Source organism: Pagrus major, chromosome 23 (assembly GCF_040436345.1).
Source record: "Pagrus major chromosome 23, Pma_NU_1.0".
Taxonomy (NCBI): domain Eukaryota; kingdom Metazoa; phylum Chordata; class Actinopteri; order Spariformes; family Sparidae; genus Pagrus; species Pagrus major.
Window position 1 is genome coordinate 18012843 of NC_133237.1, and position 21886 is coordinate 18034728.

The 21886-nt window shown below is 39.1% G+C and overlaps 2 protein-coding genes across 2 annotated transcripts; both read right to left on the reverse strand.

Moving 5' to 3' along the window:
• Positions 1 to 216: 216 nt before the first annotated feature.
• On the reverse strand, positions 217 to 3594 carry rusf1 (RUS family member 1). The gene is made up of 15 exons (XM_073494356.1): positions 3528 to 3594; positions 3261 to 3415; positions 3093 to 3170; positions 2896 to 3010; positions 2769 to 2814; positions 2615 to 2647; positions 2425 to 2530; positions 1665 to 1766; positions 1447 to 1517; positions 1140 to 1324; positions 964 to 1021; positions 808 to 872; positions 628 to 729; positions 470 to 535; positions 217 to 378 (listed from the first exon to the last, which is right to left on the reverse strand). Exons 2-15 carry the CDS (start codon positions 3408 to 3410, stop codon positions 293 to 295), a joined length of 1263 nt encoding a protein of 420 aa, XP_073350457.1. The 5' UTR covers positions 3411 to 3415; positions 3528 to 3594; the 3' UTR covers positions 217 to 292.
• Positions 3595 to 8782: 5188 nt separating this feature from the next.
• Positions 8783 to 20874, reverse strand: prr14 (proline rich 14). The gene is made up of 11 exons (XM_073495128.1): positions 20808 to 20874; positions 19295 to 19323; positions 19029 to 19198; positions 17482 to 17644; positions 17319 to 17384; positions 16801 to 16841; positions 13427 to 16378; positions 13170 to 13311; positions 12456 to 12565; positions 11604 to 11672; positions 8783 to 10741 (listed from the first exon to the last, which is right to left on the reverse strand). Exons 3-11 carry the CDS (start codon positions 19169 to 19171, stop codon positions 10450 to 10452), a joined length of 3978 nt encoding a protein of 1325 aa, XP_073351229.1. The 5' UTR covers positions 19172 to 19198; positions 19295 to 19323; positions 20808 to 20874; the 3' UTR covers positions 8783 to 10449.
• Positions 20875 to 21886: the final 1012 nt, after the last annotated feature.

Here is a 21886-nt window from a genome sequence, read left to right on the forward strand (position 1 = left end):
TAAAACATAGAAGCGCAGTCAGTCTTTTTGTTGTAGTAGTAGTTTTATACATTTGATTGCAATGTCTTTTACAGAAAAGAGAAAACATAATAAGTAAAACTGCAATTAACAAAATTTGGTCGATGAGAAATATGGCCGTACAAATATAGATTTTCATTTTTTCTCGACTTGTATCAAACCCATTGAGAATTGAACACAAAAGTAATCAAAGGGCACTTAAAAATATCAATGTTTAATTAACATTTGAAAATTTGATATAAACAGTGTGAAATGGCTGCATGTGTCTAACAGCTCAGTTGCTTTTTGTTTTCCACTCGACCCTCCACTCATCCCAGTCCAGTAGAGTTCGTTTCAGGTCCCATCCTGCAGCTTCCACACCTGGAAATTATAAAATCATGTTTCTATTGGTAAAAATACACAAGATAAAGTTGATGATTTCTTGTTTTAAACAGTTTTTGTGTGCGCTCACCTTTGAGGAATGGATTGAAAATTTCATCCATCAACTTGTGACTCTCATGCACCACTTCCCAGTGACCTTTGAAATAAAATAAAAGTGTGCATTGTGTAAAAGAGAGAAAGCACCTGTATTAACATTAAGTAATGTAATAAAGGGAGGTAAAGGTTTACTTTGCTGTTCTCTTAACATGCTGCTGAGCCACACAGCTTGGCAAAACGCTCTGATTTCATCATGAACTGATGCTTCTGGTCCCAAACAAACACATACGCATCCTGAGAGGAAGACAGCTGAGTTAATGAAAAACATTCAAGTATGTTATATAGTTCGTAAACACACGAGAGATGACATACCATTTCGTATTCCTAATAGGAAAGGCCTGTTGTTGTTCTTCAGAGCCAAACTGAGTTCGTCTGGGCTACAAAATAAAGAAATTATATTATCAACTATGTTTAACTTTTATTGTGTGTTATTCTTTATCATATAAGCAAAATGGTGAATTAAATTACCTTTGTACAACCTCCTGCAGCCTCACTCCAAGTTTGATTGGCACTTGTTTCCTAAACTCTGGAGAAAATGAGCCAAATCCATAATTTTGAATGCACAAAATAAACATATTACAACTGTGACTTAAACGCTGCTACTATCAAATACAAGAAACGGTTAACAAATCCACAAGTCTTACCAAAGAAAACTGGTTCCCTATGATTGGCCTCTAGTGGGCTTAGGATCCGTCTGTCTGTCAGGTACTGCTGCAGTACGATCGAAAGTCGTGCCTCATTGAAGGTTTCCATGACAACTGAACGCACAGCCTTGTAGTTGGCAAAGAGGTGAAGTATGGTGAAGAGGAAGAAGAGGCTGAGAGTCAGTCTGAGGGGCAGACAGAGGCAGGGGAAGGGAGGTAGGTGATGTAACAGACACGACAGACTCTTCAAAGTCCCTGCGTAAGATTGTTATTGTAATTTGAATACCTTTTATATAACAATACTTACATTGGATTATCAGTGACGAGGGGAATGAGCAAGAAACTGACCAGCAGTCCAGCTAGATTCACTAAAGTCTCCTGTGGTAAATAAAAGACATGCAGGTGAGACTAGATTAAAAGTCCCTCTTTACAGCACATATTGCAGATATCTATTAAGAATTATTCGCAATTTAAACTCAGAAAACCTGAAGTGCAAAATACAAGTCATAGGTCATGCAAAAGTACCTGACTGCCATCTTTGGCCGAGATGTCAGCCATGTTGTCCCTGCGAGCCTGATGAACAGTCAGAGCAGCTCTGGTCGCACCGCCGGCCACTCCAACAATGGACTGAAGAAGACAAACACACAAAATAGTACTAAATAGCCTGTATTTATCAATAAACACCTAGCACCCCTAAAAATAGCCATGCAGTCTGATTATGAGGCAGAGAGGTTTAGCCCAGTGGTTCCTGACCATTCTGGCTTGTGACCCATTAGAATGAGGCGCTCTCTACTTGTAGACCCTCATCATAGGTTGCAAATGTCAATGGCTGGTCGCCTCTCCAACCAAAGAGTGATTTTACTTTCTCAGGCCATTTTTTTAAAGAATATTTTTAGAAATTACAGAATATTTTGTGAGCAGAAGCATGGATGCATAAACACAGTTCCGTGAAGCAGAAATGTATTTTTCTGCTCCAACACTGTTTACTCTCAACCTGTAAAATAAAAGTCCTGACCCTGAGGTTAGGAATCACTATTTATAGCCTCTAATTTAGGCCGCTGGGCTTGTTGAAACTGGCGACTGACAACAGATTTGTTGATAATTAGATCAATGATAAAAAAATAAACTTGACCTTTGTTGTTCTTCATTCTTGACTCTTGGAACACATGTAGCATACCGTGTCAAAAATCGTAAATTCAAGGCTCAGTTACTTAGTTAATTACTTATTTAAGTTTTAGATTTTTGTCACATTTCGACGTAACTTGTTTATCATGTTTTTGTTTACCTTGAATATTCCTGCAGTACAAACAATCAGGGTGAAGCAAGCAGGGAAGTAAGGAGCCAATATTTCCATGAACATGGCAAAGTCGTTGAGAACATCAGCAAAAAGTCTGGGAATAAATTGAAAGTATGGACTTAAATACATAAAATTGGTTCATCACTTTTTAAATGTACTGCTTGTACACCATGTATACCTCCATTTTTTGGCCTCAGAGTCCAGTTTACTCCTAGAAGGAGAACACAAAAACAACCGATCATGAAGAAGGAGGAGCACAAATAAATGGAAACATTGAGTGTATAACATAAAACTGTTATTGGACTGAAAAAAGAAAGAAAACAGGAGCCTACCCTTTCCGCCAAGCGAAGAGGATTCTTCCCAACATGCCAGTTCCATCTAAAGGGAAAAACACGAGTTTGCAAGTTGTACTCACCATGCAAGAGTCATGTAAATGTATGGTACTTTTTAAGGCATCACCTCTTAGTAACCAGGTGATTGTGGCTGCAGCTACCGTTGCCTCTTGGTTTCCAACACCGACACCTTTGAGAGAGGCCTGAGTGGCTAAAGTCCCTGACAGAGAGCTGGAGAAAGCCTGAGAGAGAGAAGAGTGTGTGGATGAAGAGTCTCAATCTGATAGTGATGCTAATAATTGTTTGGCGCGTAGTTTACTGTACCTGCATAGTATCCCAAAACTGGTACTGCAGGTAATCATTGCTGACACTCTCTGGATATCCTTGAGGCAGAAAGACACTCTGAAATACAATGTTAAAATGTGAGTCTGGAGGGGAGTGTATGTGTTTGAACAGTCAATGCAGCTACATGGAATCGTTTTAAAACCTTACTTTAAATACTCCAACAATAGATTTTCCTCTTGATTCACTTTCGCCCCCATCTCTTCTCCTGTCCATCAGTCCATGCTTTCCAAAATACTTCCAGGACTCTGCACTGCCATATCTCTCTGTGGCCAGAGCCGCACCTCTATCTTCCTCCATTTAGGCTGAAAGGAGCGAAAACACAGAGGTGCAGATTAAACTAACAAACTGAACAATAATAAAGTCCCAAGACCACTGTAATATTTTTAATTAAAGTTAATTTTTGGCACAGTATACCATAAAACTGGACACAGCCGACGTGTCGTTTCCGTCCTGCCGTGTTTTTCTTTTCAGCACTTCCGTGTTTTTTTTTTCCGCCCTCAAAGTTTGTCGATTTCTGATTGGTCGGTTGGGAATTTAAGGCGGGGCTTTGATTAACATGGCAACAAACGACCAATAAACAGAGAGACAGGAGGAGCACTCTAATAATACTGCCACAATAAAGTTTATTATACAAGAAACTATGATCTTTTATGGCTACAGCTACCCACCTGCAAATATTTCTTGAAACAATATTGTGGTATATATATGGCACGTCAAACAGAGATAGAACAACAGCATTAAAGTGTCAAATAGACTATATAGATAATACGAATAAAGAGCAAGTAATATTGAGTAAAACAGAGCAAGTAAAAATAAAATTCAAAGAAATCAAAATGAAGAAACAATATATATACTCTAGCTTTCAGGCTTCACCAGCAAGCGTACACAATAATGATTTACTGCATATTATGATTATTGCGCTCGATCTCTGTGCATATTAGACTGTTTTGATATTGCACATGAATTCAACTGTATTGATTGAACAGAGTAGTCCAGGACAGTGGGATCTGACAGGAAAGGAATGGAGAGTTACAACACTGGTCCATAAGGAAGATGCTGATCCTGAATGTGGATGTGGATGTGCGTGTAGGGATGTTTCTGGATCTCCTGCTGGAAGAGCAGAGAGATGACTGCTGGCATGAGTCAAGGACCTGCCTTGATGGTGTTTGTGAGCCTCCGGGAGCTTCCTGTTATTTGTTTAAGCCAACGCATTTAGGTCTAAAATCTCTCCAGTTTTGCTTTCGCCAGTCCTTGTAACCGTCATTACCCTGAGAACGACCAAACTTTATTATAACTTTGAAGCAGTGCCAACAATTTGCTGATGCAAGACAAAGCCAGTTTGTTGTTACTATATTTAGAGAAAATGGATCATAACAAAAGCAGGAAGCCTCTGATCTACCTCGTCTGACTGGATCATAATATTTAGTATGATGCAGACACAACTGTCTCACAGTTGGATGAAAAGACACAGCAGATCCCTCCCATGTTCTTTTACACGGCTGTCTTAGAGGCTGGTAGAGTGCATGGCGTCAGCTCTGAAAAAATGCAGTCAGGTAGCCATCAATCTCTGAGCCAACAGGTAAATATTTCTTATCTCTGGGGTCATAGAGCAGATGGATGGCAGGAGACTAGAACAAAAATATGAATGGCAATAAGAGGCCTGTTTGAACATCTACACCCAGAGAAAAGGGAGTATGTGCGAATGTGAAAACACAAGAACTGTTTACTCATCCAGCATGAATTTAGAAAAACATTGAGACAGACTGGAATCCATGGCTGTTTCACCCCAAGGCGAGACAAGTGCTGACACACCTTTCCTGTGTCCTCTGGAATGCTGTATGGGAAAGAAGAAAGGGAACAGTTCAAACACTGCAAGTGAAACTGTGACTAACAACGAGAGAGGAAGCCATAGCTGCGGATACGAGGGAACAGAATATGAGAACTACTGTAACCAAGTGAGGCAAGGGTTCCACAAGTTTTTGTGTGGGAGGGGAGAAGCAAGGAGTCTGCAGGGTAAATGGGCGTGGAGGTATCACACTGAGTTTCACTCCGGGCTCTCCCTCCTGTCATTCAACAACTTATATGGCACCGGGCTCTCACAGGGAAAGCTTGGCCTCGCAGCTCTTTTGGACTCTATGACGATGACAGTGGCAGTGTTTTGATCACCACGTGTGGGAATCTTCACTAAAAACTTTCATATCTAAAGGAAGAAGCAGTCACCTAAACAGGAATACTTTTCTAGGAGAGAAGAAGACACCTGCCAAGACATTGGACAAACCAAAACATCACTGAAGGAGTGTTCAGACCGAGAAGTGGATTCAAAGCCTTTTAAATTTGATCAGGTTTGTACATTAAAGTAAACCTTAAATTAGGCTTCATAGTCTTTGAACTAGAACAATTTGATATTCCTTCTCTGTACTCAAGTTTTATATACTCTTATCGTGAAGAACCAGCTTTAAGATTATGTTTTCAGTTGTGAACATTTGGAGAACAGAAACTCTCTTTATCATTCTAACTCACGTCCAGTGATCCAGACTCACAGACCTGAATCATTAAGATTCTCACTACAATGATTCACAGGCCTGTGCAATGACATGAGCAAACTATTATTAAGCAACTCTCTGGTGATACATTTTCTCAAGTGACAACACGTGAAGTATGCTGTTGTGCCACTCTTTGATCAAATCAGAGATTAGACTGGCCCAAGTTGCAGTTAACCTTTTCATTTCGCCAAGACAACCTGCCAACCAAGCAGGAAGATTTTACATTAAAGTCTGATCGTACGAGTTTTTCAAGCTTTTGCATAGTTACCAGGGAACACATGACGCTGTGTCCCATGTTGCGCTGTGTCGTAGGGCTCTTTCTGTTCTATGTTGGAAATACCCATTCCAGTGACATCCCCATGATCACGTACTGTCTGAATATTTTGAGAAACACGTTTAGACTTGCTGGGGACATTTGTTTTTAATTCTTGAAACCTGCTCAGTGCTGTAAAGGAAACAACTCAGCAGCTAAAACTGCTCTCGGTAAAGTCGTCAACCCTTGTGAAATATTCATAGAAGGTTAACACAGGTCACAAAAGGCAACTTGGGAACACATGTAATCTATCCAAGCATAACTCAGAACAGCAGCATTCACCACCTGGGCAGTCAGTTAAAGGAAGTAACAGTGTTTTCTACACTGGATTGGATATCAATTTCAAACTGTTGAACACCCCTGGTATTCCCTTTGGGCCATGTTGACAACCAAATTGAACTTGCACTGATTGTCATAATGAGATATGTGGCCAGGTTGAAGAGGGGTCAAATTTATGTTGTTTTACTCATAGATGTTTTAAATACGTACAACTCTCGGTGGGAGTTTGTTACTTTATATACAGTCTTTAAAAAATAATGCTTTCAGCAGTGTTTGGCTGAATGCATGCAGGGTTACACAAGTATTAAAGGAAACTGTCCACGAAACATTTCTGGAGCAAACAGCAATACATCTTAGCATTGTCTAAACAACTGAAAAAGATGGGTGCTTGTTTTTAAAATGGTCATTCGGCATAATCTCCTGAAGCCCCTAGACCCCAGATTGATTTGAAACGACGTTATTTACACCCTCAATACGCAGTCGAGCTCCTGCATGCTAACGCTTTTAGCTTGGCAGCTGAAGTGAAGATTTCAGCTTTAAAAAGGGAGTAAATGACGTCTTTTCATTTGGGATTTTCAGAACGTAAGCAGGAGCATAATTAGAAAAGGTCAAATACAATCCGTGTAGTCAGTGAGAATAAAATAACCCTGAGGCCATCTGTCCCATTGTGCCTGAACAATATTCAGAAAAGACCATACACAAGTGTTCCTCTTAAGTTTGGGGCATTCAAGTATACACATTCTAATTAACTAAACATTTACATAAGCAGGGTTTGCCCTTAAACAAAGGGTGAAACCAGTCCCTCGTAAGTCCCTTTATCTTGAAAAACAAACAATTCTATTAAGCAGGAACAAACTTAAAAACATAAAGCAGCCACTCAGACAGGTCATAAAATTGTTCTTTAGTTTTCAGCATGCTTTTGCATTAGTAATTATGACATTACTCATGTAATCTTTTCTTAAACATGTTCTTATGTTTTACAGAAATGTCTTATTCACCTCAGATGCATGACAAGGAGGCTGAAGTTGTCCTGCTGAATCCCATGCCAGGGACAGCTGACAACCAAAATAATAACACTTGCAGTGAAGTAGTTGTTGAAAAGGAAGCTGCCTCCTGCTGCAATGACAAGCACCACAGGAAACTAGCCATCTGCAGCATCATCTGTGGGCTCTCCTGCATTGGAATCCAGGCTCTGATATATTCAGTCAAGGTATTTAATTGTCTTTCACCTGTCAGTCAAAATGTCAAAGCCCTGAAGCTGCACATTACAAATCCCTGAAGGCTGCTCTCAACTGCAGCCAAGTGACACTTTTACAAACTTTTACAAGAATGACTTCATGGTGTCAGTGAACTGCACATGTTCATGTTTACCACCACAGGCTGTGCTGGTCTGTTGTGCTTCATCACAAATGATACCACAGAAATGACATCAAAAGTCTATTGTCTTAATGCTTTAAATGTAGGAGAAGGGAAAAAATCCACAGTCCTTGTCTCAGTCTTCCAAGTCATTTGTTCTTAACCTGGCATCTGTACCCCCAAGGGGGAGGCAAGTTCATTTCCAGGGGTTGTCAGATGGTTGGGGAGAAAAAACAAAACAACATATTTTAGACTAGGGAAGGATTTTACATTACATCACCTGTAACAGTGGGTATAATTTGCCTTTTTTGGGGGAGGGTTTGTGAGAGTCAAGTGCATGCGTGTACAAGTTCTGATTGGACACACACAAATACACGTCTTTTAAAACATTTTTTGGCACTCTCAGGATGGTGCAAGTTAAAAGTTCATGACAGGATGATTATTAAATTGCATTAAAACATACTGGAATCACATTAACCTTCCATTTTGTTGGGAAATCAATATTTTTAATGCATCACAGAGAGGATGTGACTTTTTTTTGTGAAAATCTTGATTTTACTAAAAACCCAACACAAGAGCTAAATAGTTTCCTTTAAATCACAGAATGTACTACATGATAAACTAGATTATTGATTAATGGGATTGTAGTTGATTTTGTATTCATGCATTTACATTTCTGATTTAACCTTTAACTCTTTTTATCATCTTGTCCTTACTTCAACAGGCTAAGACGACAGAAGATACAAGGAAAGCTGCAGAGTTTTCAAAACAGGCAAAAAAGTTTAGTATCATCTCTATTGTGACATGGGTTGCCATTCTGGTTTTGACTCCCCTACTAATGGGACTGATCTCGTATCTTCTCACTCTGAAAGACTGATCAAAACCCCTGGAGAAGAGAACCAGTGGACTCTGACTTTAGATCCTTATGGAGACAGACAGCAGTGAAAAAAAAAGCTGCTGATCAACTATGAAAAAATACATGAAGACATGAAGAAACTGGAAGTTACACGAAAACAAAGACTGCTTTAGCCTTGCTTGTGCTGAAAAAATGACCGCTCTCCAAGTTAACACTTTTCTACTTCCTCTTAACCATTTGCATTGTTTGTTTGTTTTTTACATAAAGGAACAACCACTTGAGAAAATGTTATTGGAAATATTACAACTTCTGCATGTTTTTTATACACTGTAATATTTATTTAACAATATATGAACATATAGACAATTTAAAATCTAAATGACCATAGAAAATCCAGCATGAACTATAGTTTGAGACATGGCACTACAGGACACATATACATCATATATTAAAGATTAGAATTGTCATTCCCCAGTAATGACCCAATCCTTAATATTTTTGCTATTACAATTTGACATACTCATGTTTACATATTGTATGTACTTGCAGATTCTACAAGAGTTGATAAATTACTCAATGTAAAAGGTAGCAACGTAAACCTCGTCATTAAGGATTGGGTCTCTAATAAAATGGGATGGCAATGCTTCGGAAAATTATGAGATCCTGCTCTTGTTGCCAACATTATCTTAGCATTATTGCATTGTTACCATATTACTTTCTTGATGTCAAATGTATCAATATGCTGTACTTTTATACATACATATAAACAAAGACAATTTATAATAAAACAGCAGAAACTTGTGTGCTCTGAGCTGCTTGATGCATCTTGACTTCTCCCGTCATAAAACAGCGACGATTACAAATACACCTACAAAACATCTATCCAAACAGAAAACTCTTACAGTTAAGGCAACCTCAGAAAAATTTGGCCAAAGGAAAAACAGTTTCATAGGCAGTTTATCGAGAATTTACAATTGCTATACAAATATAGACACCACAAAACAATCCAGAAAGAACCACAGGTAATAAAAAGCCAGCTAGCAGTGGAATCTGGACACTTCCACTCTTGATTAGAAATACTCTCTGGAGTGTCATATTGTTTCAGATTTATATTTTATACAAAAAAAACCTCTTCAGCCATAAATTTACAAACACAAATAGATGAAAAATTGGACATGGTCTGCCCTGAGCTGAGTGAAAGGACTCACACTGTCCATGCTGCTTGCAGACGCATTTGACTGTACAAAAAATGTGTGTAAAGAAACTTGAGAAACTGGTTGCAGCAAATAGAAAATCTCTTGGTGGCATGTTTAAAAGTTATATTCAGCGTTTAATAAAAAATAGCTGCCTTTATAAAATAACTTACAAAGATGCTGCAAGATAACTACTTCTTATGTAAAAAAAAAAGCTTTCTGTCAAGTGCAAAAGAAATTAGATGTAGTCTGCATTATCATTGTTGAAAAGAAACATCATTGAAACAAATCTTCATCACCCAGAGTTGTCACACTGTAACAGATGTGAAAAACTGAAGATATTCCAAAAAATGCTATGATTCTGTACAGATGTTTGAATAAAGGATATCAACTTCTGCCTTTATACAGTTTCACTTATCACACAGAAAATGACCGGAAGAATAACGGACGGCAGAGGTTTCAGTGCAGTAATGACAGTAAAATAAAAAAAGGAGACTTAACGTATAATGCATTTAACCACTATGTTTATATCCAACTTCTATAACGCAATACATTTTTGGTGCTATGATGTCTTGTTCTTCAACTTGCAGGCTACAAATACAACAGAATGAAAATGCAATTCTTCAATAACGACGTGTCACCACAACAATTACACACCAATTGTGCAGACCGAAAACAGAGCTGAGGGACTGCTGAAAACATATAGTCAACAAACAGCATTATCTTGTGCAGTGTTGTTGTTGTTGTTGTTGTTGTTTTAAATGCTGCCAAACAATCAACATTAGAGAGGCACCTGTCAACTGTCTTTCTGATCATCTATCAACCACAAATTCAGCTGATCCAGCTTGGCACAGAGAAGCGAGTCCACATCCTGCACACTGAGGGACGGTTCGTCTTTAGGGAAGCCTCCGCGTCTCGTCCTGGAAGATGAAATACCTGCCTTTCCAACACCAACAAGTGGCTTCTTTGGTCTTCTGGCCTCACCAACCTCAAGGAACTCCAAGAATCGCTTGATGCGCCTCTGGCCAAACCAGGACTCAGAACCATTCTTGCGATTTAGAGCCACCTCAAATATGGTCTCCAGCCGGCTGAAACATGAGTAAGAAAGTCTGGTCAATGAGCAAGTTCAGTAAGTTAAGTCATTGTAATATGATGAAAAACGTTTTTCATTCCCAATGCAGAGTACAGAACCCTAAATATCAGTTTCATCTAGGGCCACCCTCTGGTCAAACTTAGCTTTATAGCTTAGCTTCAGAAAAGAATAATTATCTTTACAAAATAAAACTAACTGTGGAAGTGATAAACCAGCTTTAGGAACCTTACAGAATACAAAAAAATAACGATTACATTTTTTGGGAAAACGTTTTGTTTTCGCTTCCTCAATTCAGAGTTTGCTGACAGATGGCAAAAGTATTGTTTATTTCCTGTTAGTGTAAAATGGTTAATGGTTTTTGATGCCTTGCTGTATACTGTCTGCAAATCAGGATACTATAAAAGATTAAGTACATACAGGCCTTCATTTTTCATCCATCCAACGTTGTTGTTTCTTGGTGTGTATTAAACGTTACAGCGTCACAGGGTTGCTAGTATAGCGAGGCTGCACCCCCACCCCTTTATGTTGATATTTTTTGTGTTGCAATCTCATACATTCGCACATATTTATATTAAATTACATACTTTTAAAGAACGTATTAAATGTCTTTATTTTGAAGAAACAGACGGCTCTGGCCTATACTACATATGTCCAGGAACGCAGCATAGAGCCACAGATAAAGTTGGATTTACTGTTCCAAAGTCTAAAGTGAAAAAGGTGGTGAGGCTGCAGTTTATGTTGTCAGACTGTATTTATATTTTTTAACAACTCGTGACTTTATGAAATGGCTAGTGTGTGCGTTTTTGTGCTAATAGGCACCATAACATTAACAGTGAGTGTTGAAATGATGATCTTACCTTTCAGGTGGTTTGCTGAAATTCTTATTGGTGTATATTTCTTCCAAACTAAACTCCTTCTTTTTTAACCTGTGATGTAACATGGCGGGGGAAAAAACACAGTTGCAATCAGTGTGAATATTGATCAGAGAGTGTTCAATAAAATGACAGACATGTATTGACAATGACATACATTCACATTCAATGGTAGAGCAGTGTGACCCAATAGGACATGTCCTACTTATAAATGCTCCGAGTGTTGCACTTGTTTGATTTAGTTACAAATGATTAAATTTGACCTTGTGTATTTTAATAATCAGCACAGAAGCTGTCTTTTTTAACTTAAAGGCAGCACCTATAAAGACTGTTAAGACCTTTGCTTTTGACCCAATGTTTGGTAATCCGCCATAGAGAGCCGCGAGATAACACTCGCTACAAAATTGTTGCTTAAGATTTTCCTTTGAACTTGCTACATGTGTTACTACTATTCACCTTGTAGGAGAATTTTGTCAGATTACTCTAAATAATTATTATTTCTTTAAGCATTATGGCAACAAAGAAATTGTGATAGTTCTGCCCAACCCCAACACACCCCTTGGAGGGGTAGGGTGAAGTGTTAGGGCTACATGGCCCTCCAAACGGTTTTACAAATGCAAACTTTAAACTGAAAGTTATGAGAACTCTCTCTTTCAATGTATTATGGTCCTTTTCTATATAACAAGCATAAAACAATCACTACTAGTTTGCTGAAGTCTCAGTAGCTAACTAGCTAGCTAGCCAAAGTTACATTGATATTTCTGAGAGCGTCACACATAATGTTGCCAAGGTCTAGAATGAACTTGCATGTTCACATACGTATATAAGGGTATTTACCTGATGGGTTTGGGCAGGCCCATGGGTGTCAGGTTGTTCTGAGGTTTGGGTAAAGTTTTCCGAATTCTAATAGACGACACCTTCCCTCGTTCCTCATGCTTTTGCACCACCTGTGATGACGAAAAAAGAGGAATTGCAACCTGTATCACTCAAAGCTTAACAAAATATAGTTGACAAAAGTATAGTTAAAAAGAGCAACCAGTGTCATATCTTCAGTAAGAGCTGTGACAATGTGGTCCAGACTGATGTATAATATAAAACATGGCAGAAATATGCATCAATTTCTGAATGAAAATCTATTAATTTTAGAGATTAAAAGAGAGAGAAAGACAGGGAAAATCTCTTATACGAAATCTGTGATGCAGTGCAATTTCAATTTTTTAAACATTTTGTGGCATTTCAAATGTCAATGTCGTTTTGATTTCTTTCGTTCCACTAAGATGAATACCCAGTATATAATTTTGATTATTGAGTCTGACCTAATTGATATAAATGTCGTGGAAAATTATAGTGAACACCACTCAATATAATAAAATACAATTCAAAAGGTGACTACAGCCACCAAATGACCATAAAGTAAAGCACCTCTCAAACACTTTCAACATAAACTGAGTAAAATCCTTTATGGCTTATTTTGCTAGAATAATAGACCAAAAATCCAAGGGAGTCAATATAAAATGATGCACGTAACAATGTGTTATTACACCTGTATACCTTGATTTCAGAATCGGACAAAGCCTTTTCCTCTCTCAACACTACATCTTCAAACTCCTGGCTGGATGAGCTAGTGTTCTCGCCATCATCTTCCTCTTCACTCTGTTGCCTTCTCTCAATCTCACACTCCAAGGGAAGCCCACTGCAAAGAAACCAAGTAAGAAAATGCAGCAGCACAGCGATAAAAACATTTGAGTATCATTGGAATTATCATAATATACAGTACGTTATCATAGCCTTTTAAAAAAGCGTATCACCTGCTACTAGAGTCAAAGGTAGCACTCGAGGACTCAGTTCTTTGGAGGAATCCTGAAAGGCGCCATGGGGAGGTGCTCAATGGGTATATCGAAGAAGAGGAGGTGGGAGAGGGAACATGACTGGAAGTGCTGGGGCTGGCAGGACCTCTGCTGTCAGCTTTCTTAGAAAGGAAAGCGAGGGGGCTCGAAAGGAAACAGGAGGCAAGTGCTGTAAGGGAAGTGCTGGGAGACATTGCAAGACTAGGAGACAAGTTGTGGCTGGTGCTGTCACACGGGAAAGATCTTCTGGATGGATACACCTCCTTACGAAGGCAGAGAGGGGCAATCTCCCTCTCCACTTCAATACTGCAGACTGTATGTCGACGAGTCCGACGTAGGGATTTGGAGGAATGATGGACAGGAGTGTGTGACTGATGCTGGTGTGATGTGTGAATCCGGCTGTGATGTGGTGAATGAACAGAAGTCATCCAGGGCAGGTCAAGGGGACGGAGTGAGGGGATCTCTGGGCAAGAGTAGCTGCGTAACAGAGGCCTTGATGAGCCATTGTCTGATGAGCGAGCACCCGATGTAGCCAGGTCTACATCATCCATAGTGATGGACTTTGTCGCCTCTTCACCGTTGTGTGTCCTATGCAAACCCATGAATCTTCTCCTTTGGTTACCTGCCCTCCTTGGTTTAGTGTTAACCCTTCTTGCACTAGATCTTAGCCTACAGACACGGATGCTTCTGTGGGGACTGGTTTCAGCATCAGTGGGAGATGCCTCATCTGCCACAGAAGCAGTACCCTTTTCTTTCTCATCCTTGAAATGCTTAATGTCGGTATTTAATTGTACATAACAGTCTAAATGAAGTTGGGAGGGCGAAGGACCAGGTTGGTGATTATTTTCAAGAGGTGTCATTTCAAAATACACAGGGTCCATTGAGTTTTCACCTTTGCCTTCTTGTGACTGGTTTTCTTTGGTTTTCAAATGAAGGTTAAGGATACATTGCTTTGTCTCTTGACTCCCACTTGATGCAGATGATTTAACAGCACCTCTTAAACCCTTTCTGAGTCTCTTGGATGGCTGGTCCAGCTGTGTTTTCCCGCTCTCTTCTTTTTCAACATGCTGGGAGGTATTATAATCTGCGGTTGTGACTTCTACTGGCTCCATTTGTAGTGCCGATGAGGTAGGAACCACAGTGCTGTCTGATTCTGAGGTTAAACTAGCTTGAATTGGCGATTTCCGTTTGACTGGTTTCTTGTTTGTATCCTTGCACTTTCTGGTGCTCTGGAGCGGCTTTATATTAGGACGGACTAGGACTTCTGATAACGGTTCCTGCTCGGCTTGTTTTGTAGAGGTGATTGCAATGGTGGTTTCCAGATCCATACTGTTATCAATGTTTACATCAGGTTTACCAAGACCTGTTTTTGTCTTCAGTCTTTTGCATGAAACACTGGGCGTCACCTTGCTGCCTTTTTGGTTGTCTTCAGACACACAGCTGCTTTTATCCAGCGAGCAAAGCAACATTGCATCAGAGGAACTTTCAGTCTGTGTATTTAACACTTCTTCATTTATCGTACCAAGCATTTCTACCACACCTTTTCCTTTCTTATTTGCTCTAGTTGAGACAGCCTGTCTTCTTCTGTCAGGTCTCAGTGTTTCTTCCCCATCTACATTGGTATTTGTCAACACAACTTGCTTTCTTGGTGATCTTCGCCCTCTTAATACACCACTATCTGAAGCCACATTTGATAACTCTCGTTTTTTTGCTTCTTTAGTATATATCCCTATATCCCCTGTCAATCTTTTCCTTTTCACACACTCTTGGGACTGACAGTCTTCTTTCAGCTCCCTCTTTGCTTTCCCAAGACCTGCAGCTGAAAAAGTTTCAAGGTTTAGGAGACACCCAAGCTGCTGAGTATCCAAAGTTGGTTTCAGTGTCCTTCCATTAGTGCTGACATTTAAGTTATTGCGGAGGCTTTGGCGAACCAAGTGGAATCCGTCCATTTTCTTTTCATCATCATCATCATCATCATCAGGCTGAGGACAGTCAGTGTCAGGCTGATTATAACGGACTGAGGACGATGACAGTGTTGTCTGGAAAGAAACCTGATCCTCAATAACCTCTGCCTCAGACTCTTCCTTTTTGACTTCAGATGTTAAGGTCTTAGAGGTAACCTTCCTTCTATTTCCTAAACATTTCCTCGGCAGTGGTTTGAGCCGGCCAGCCGGTTTGCTTTTCTGCTCCTTGTTAACACTGGATATCTTTGAGGTGGTTTTGTGTGAGGCACTTACATTGACAGAGGGCTGTAACTGCAAGGAGGACGTACAAACGGACCCAGCAGATTCTGAAACGTCCTCAGAAACAGTGCAGGGTAAAGGACTGTGTTGTGAAGGCACAGAATCAGGTAAGTCTTTGTCCTTCGAAGTTAATGCATATTTAACTGCCTGCTCAGAGCTGTGTGTTGATAAGTCCATGTCAAACGATAATTTTTTAGAATATTTAATAGCAACAGTTTTTGCATTTTGTGCATCTTCTACTCCGCTGAGCCTCTGCTGATTAGCTTTAGCGTCCTCATTCCCATTCTCACTTTGTGCTTCTGGATGAAACATATCACTTGGCTCTGAGGGTTCAACATCAGATGTTCCATCAGTCTGTAGCTCGCACTCATCGAGTATGTCTGGACGGTCCATGGATGGTGGAGGACTGTTAGCTTTGAAGAGTTTAACAGGACTCATGACTATCTCTGTAAAACTGGCCATCTTTGACTTGAACGACTGAAACAAGGGTCCAATCACCCATCCCTTCGAGGCAGATGCAGATGAGTGTACAATAGGTAATCCCACACATGTATCCATGTCAGATTTAGTGGTGTCAAGATTCTCTGTGGTATTGTCAGAAAACTGCTCAACTACATTTTCTGCAACGGAGACATTCATTTTCTCCCTCTGGCTTTTCTGGTCTTCTTGCCTGCAATAATGGAAAATGGGAATTTTTTTCAATAAATGGTGTCAATACAAGATCTTTTACTTGGCATCCTACCACTCACTAGTTCCCTGTTCATAAAAAAACATAATAACTGGGAACATCTTTGCCCCTCTGGTTTGGTACTGTAGGTCATATGGAAAATATGCGAATCATCACAGACTTTGAACACAGTTACTTATAGACATGACTTTTCTTTACATACATTTTCTTCTTTACCTTTATTCCAAAATTAAAAAAAATGTTTTTTAAAGCTTTTAAAATAATTAGTAAAAATTTTCTCATGGCTAAAAAGAATGTGTGAGCATATGTTTTTTACCAGATAAGTAATATATCTAAGTAAACACATATAAATGAAATGATTTTTATGCATACCCAATTAGAGAAGCATTTGTTATAACACTTACCTATTCTCGCACTCTGCTGCAAAGCTAAAATCAAAGCCATCCTGCAAAGTGAATACAAAAACATTTTTAAGCTCTTTTAAGAAGATTGGGCATTGTTTGGATTAATGAGAAGTTTATATATTAAAACTCAATTCAAATTGAACAAATCCCCTCATAATTTAAGTGCTGATTTTCTATACTACAATTTTGCACGACAAGGGAAACCTAGGACAATAAACACGCATTCGCTCTGTAATGTCTGCGGGTTATGCATTAGTGGGTCACATTAAGACACTCGATTGCTTGTCTGTGTCAGAGGCAGCAGACCGTGAAGGAGGATTAAATCACTCAATTAACCCTCACACCCCGTTCACTATACAGGTCTTCAGTGTTTACATACAGTACAGCCGCTGTACAGATTACACACTGAAAGCTTTACAACATGAAAAATACCATCAAGGGCATGCAGACAGACTGTAAGACAGAGATTTAGGGAGGGGTGAGTGGGAAACTCTCAAGCAAGAAACGATAAAACTGACCTGGTTTTGTTTCTCATGTCCATGTGTGCTTTCAACTCTTGCCTGCTTGGGCTGTGACGCCTGTACCTACAAATCAGAGAGATGAACGTTTGCTGCATGAGTAATGACTCATTTAATTACCCAAGAGTCTCTAAAAAAAGATTTTTGTAAGTTAAACTCATACCATGCTTGCACTTGCCCCTTCTCTCTTTGAGGGGGACGGATTCTGTCTGGATGGTTTCTGAGCTGCTCCGCTGTCTGTGTTGCCCTGCTTTTTAGGAGTTTGCGTTCTGATCCCTTGAATGCGATCACTCCTTCTGTGTCCAGATATTCCATCATTTGCACAGCTATGAATAAAAAAAATCAGCACATGTAGCCATTATGCAGTACTTTAAGTCTCAGAGTTGCACAAGGCACCAGCATCTGTATTAGGCACATTTTTTGGCCATGATTCCAAACAGAGTCCTTCCCCAACGGGTACCTTCTTGTACAGAGTGATCAATACTTCAGCCTGATTTATAGCAGGCCGCTTGGAACTTTTGACTAGTGCCGCCTCACAAAAATAACATATTTTCTTGAGAAAAAAAGTATTGCTCTACACTTTCCATTCAATTTGTACGCTTAATGTGATCGGGTAGTCCAGTTGCTGGAGGGACTCTGGTTACCAAGGACTGTAACCTGTCGCCGAAGCGGAGTTCTGAAATTTCTGATTCAAAACTGTATTGTTAATAAGCTTAAATTATTGATGATATAGATTTGGGCTACACACATTTCATTTAGGACGTGCAATGTCAAGTAAGGTATATGAACTCAAACATGTCTTGGTATAACTTTTTTGCTAATACAAAAGGGAAACTCACAGTTCTCATTTTCAGTGACTAATCTACAAGGGAAGTTTGTCTTATATAACATTATTCTATCCGATTTATGGGTTCTTGGATACAAGGGAGTTCATTGCTTGTCAGTGAAATGCAGGCACTTCCCACTGATCACAATAATTCCTGATTAATTGATCAAACAGGCCTACTTTAATTTTTTAGACAAAATCCTGACAAAATTACCACAATCATTTTATAATGATTACTTCCAAGTAGAGCTATTCAAGTTATCTGGTGAAAACTACTGTAGTTTTTCATATGGCAATATATACATGTTGTGGTATATAAAACCAAAACATCACAATGTCAGTTTTTCCAATACCATGCAGCCCTAAAATGGACGACAAAAATGTAATTCCTGAAATTGATGTGAAAACATCAGCTAAAGAGAAGACTGAAATACAAAAACACTCAGTCCACTCATAAACATTTTTTGGCTGGGTACAGACACCATCTTCAGAGAGCAAACTAACCAGACAACCACCAAGTGGCATTTCTAATCTGCCATTAAGTTACAAACAGAATTACCATTAATGTTTGACCATGTTTTTTCAGAACAATTGTCGACATTTCAGGCAACATAGTTTGTGCTTCTCATCTCCACTGGTGACTGAAGACATGCTAAGACAATCGTTTATAGTCTATCAGGAAGGTGAATTCCAATAGCGAAAATAAATTTTCCCAATGCCAGAACTAAAGCTAATTGTCAGATATTGGCAAGATTTCCTGAGAATGTACAAGTGTCTGCACGTCTTAAATCGTTCAGTCCATAAAGAAATAAAAGTGTGAAAAAGCAAGGAGGGGAAAACACACCTACAGCAAAAGAAACCAAAAGGTGCCAGGACAACTATACCTGGGAGTGATGGAGGAAAGGGGGAGGAGAGGTGGTGGAGGTTCACTGTGGGGAGGTGCACTACAAAAACGGTTTGGGGGAATAGCATCTTCATCCATTGGACAAACTATCTGAGGGAGTGGGTCAGAGGAATAAGTCAACATCCCCTTGCTCTCCTTGTCTGTCCTTCTCTGTGGATAACAACAACGGGAAAAAAACAAACAAACATGCGGGATATCATATCAATATGAAACCACATCAAAATAGGTCTTAAAGGCTTCACTTACTTTTCTTATGTCTGGAATGGGTGTTTAATCTGAAATGAAGAACAGTAACAGGATTTTTTTTTTTATTTTATTTTTCAAACTGAACATTTATTTATACATTAAAATTTTCATCCTCAATAAAAATGGTAACTTTCTCAATTAATTGCGTCATATGTGAAATTTCAGAAAAAATGAAAAAGCGACTGAATGAAAGTGACTCCTTGTTAACAGTCTAAAACCTGAAATTTTCATGTTTAGAGTCACATAACAGAAAGAAAACCATCAAATCATCCCACTCATGAAACTTGAATTAGGGATTTCTGGCATATTAGCTAGCTGAGTTTGTCGGCCCTTGGTCTTCTCCTACGCACCTGTCGATCTACAGGTGTACAAAAGCTGTAGTCTGTGGCATAATAGCTAAAAAAAAAAAAAACAATACGCTAAAAATGATCAAAATAGTGGCTGATTAGTAGTCTGTGGATCCAATAACTGTTTCAGCTCTAAAAACAATAGCACACTGAAAAAAATGTTCAGTTCAATCTTTATGTTTAGTGCAAAGGTTGGGGGAAAAGGAGATATAACTGAGTAAAAATTAAAATAAACATTTAACCTGAGGACAATAGTGTGGAAAAAGTTGAGAGGCATCTGTGAGACCATCATGGGGAATTTTACATATATTATTAGACTCACACACACAGGCACAGTCAGTCTGGTTAACAGGAATATCCTTCACAGAGTCAATAAAAGGTTTCCATTGCTCGATCAAGGTGTTTTTTTTTTTACAAATGTAATTTTCTCTAATGGTATGAAGTGAAAACAATACCATTTATGTCAGGTGGAGGTTTCTGGCTATCGTGCAAATGCTGATTTAAGACTGAAAAGGTGAATGTGACAATGTGAATCGAGAAAAAAAACCCTGATCGTCAGTGTCACCAGTTTTTAGGTTAGAGGGAAATCGTAACTGATGTTTTGTGCATCAGCTCTCAGTCTTTGATGGTCATTGTCACTGCCACATCAATATTAGTGTTAGTCAACTTAGTCTGTTGGCGTAAGGTTTGCTACATCGACTAACACTGGAAAGTGGAAGTAAACCGTGTTTTACAGCTCATAAAACACGAAGGTTTCAGTGTTTTCAATCAAATGGCAGCGGCGGTTCGATCAAAACTGAGCCCGGTCTACTTGCTGGAACGAGCGGGTCTCATATTCAAACTTTTACATACGAGCGAACATATCTTCACACGGGCCACCGTATTCGTGTCTTGTACAAAAGGTTTTCCTAGTAATACGAGTTAAACATTTTAGCCACATGTGGCCAGAGCTCCTATCGTATCTCCGTCAACACTGCATGGTATGGCTAGCTCCGATATTCATAGTGTTTAACATACACAGTTTCTACGCCAGGTAGTAGCCGTAGCCGGGAGCTGTCATATCTTCCAACGTTCAAACGCGTTCTGGGGGATAACTGGACGTGTGGTATTTTCGTTGTTTACTTGTATACAGTTATTTAGACTAAATAACATTAAAATAAACTTACCAGAAACGTCTAGCTGGACCGCAGGCTAGTATTCCGACCTTACCGTAAACAAGACATGCCGGACGGCGCCCTACACTGACTCGTTCATGATGTATCCGTTTTTACAAATCCGACAACCAGACAGACGGATCGTCCAATCACAGCGCGAGTTCATTTTCCGCCCGGAAAGCGCTGTTGAAATCTGACCAATCAGGACCGACTTCGAGGTGTCGTTGTTGGAGGCAGCCAATGGGAGAGGGGAGGCAAATGGCTCATATAAAATGATAGTTTTCCTTTATGTCCTCGAGTGACCTCGTATCTTAAAATAACTATATTTCATTGATATATTAAACACCTACATTTATTTAGTTTCTTCATTATGGTTTATTGAAACGTCTCCTATAAAAAACACATTGTAAAGTTAAACATTTAACAATTATAATTGTACGACGGTTTTTCTTTATTTTCTCAATTGTTTGGTCTGTAAGACAAAAAAAGACGACACGGTGATTTCATTGACAGTCTTAAAACTTAAAATACTGTCATATGAAACCAAGAAGGAAGCACATTTTCACATTTGACAACCTGAAACCATCAAAGGTTTGTCCTTTTCTTTTTAGAGTGATTTTAATTAAATATCTGCCAATTCATTCTTTTTTTAATCTACTAATTATTACAATTTGGATTGTGCTGTCAAAGTTCAGCATCTTGTGAATAACTACCGATATTAAACCCATCCAAAATGTACTACAGATGATCTTTTGCTTACTTTGGATTTGAAAGAATATAAAACATTTTAATTGGCCCAATATTTTACAACACACTTCTTGACACTGATGTATTTGTGACTAAATGCAAAGTAAATATGAAATGGGTCATAATGAAACTGTGTTCAGGCAAACTCTATCCTAACATCTCCATTATCTATTCCACTGAAAACATCTATTTTTGCATGTCAAAAGTATTCAGTATTGGGTTTGAAAGTAAGCTCAGCCCGGATAGACAAGCTAGTATAGTAGTTTCTTTAACTATTAACACTATAAGTGTAAAATGCTCTATAGTAACAAGTACTGCTACTGTGGGGAGGTCCATGAGCCTTA

Excerpts from the sequence above, each read along its gene's own strand:
- rusf1 (XM_073494356.1), bottom strand. The coding sequence starts at position 3,410 with ATGGAGGAAGATAGAGGTGCGGCTCTGGCCACAGAGAGATATGGCAGT. Across the intron at positions 2,648-2,768 it reads CTCTTCGCTTGGCGGAAAGG|GAGTAAACTGGACTCTGAGG; the intron begins GTAGGCTCCTGT and ends TTCTCCTTCTAG. Across the intron at positions 536-627 it reads CATGTTAAGAGAACAGCAAA|GTCACTGGGAAGTGGTGCAT; the intron begins GTAAACCTTTAC and ends TTTATTTCAAAG.
- prr14 (XM_073495128.1), bottom strand. The coding sequence starts at position 19,171 with ATGTTGACTTATTCCTCTGACCCACTCCCTCAGATAGTTTGTCCAATG. Across the intron at positions 16,379-16,800 it reads GCAGCAGAGTGCGAGAATAG|GCAAGAAGACCAGAAAAGCC; the intron begins GTAAGTGTTATA and ends CCATTATTGCAG. Across the intron at positions 10,742-11,603 it reads TTCAGCAAACCACCTGAAAG|CCGGCTGGAGACCATATTTG; the intron begins GTAAGATCATCA and ends CTCATGTTTCAG.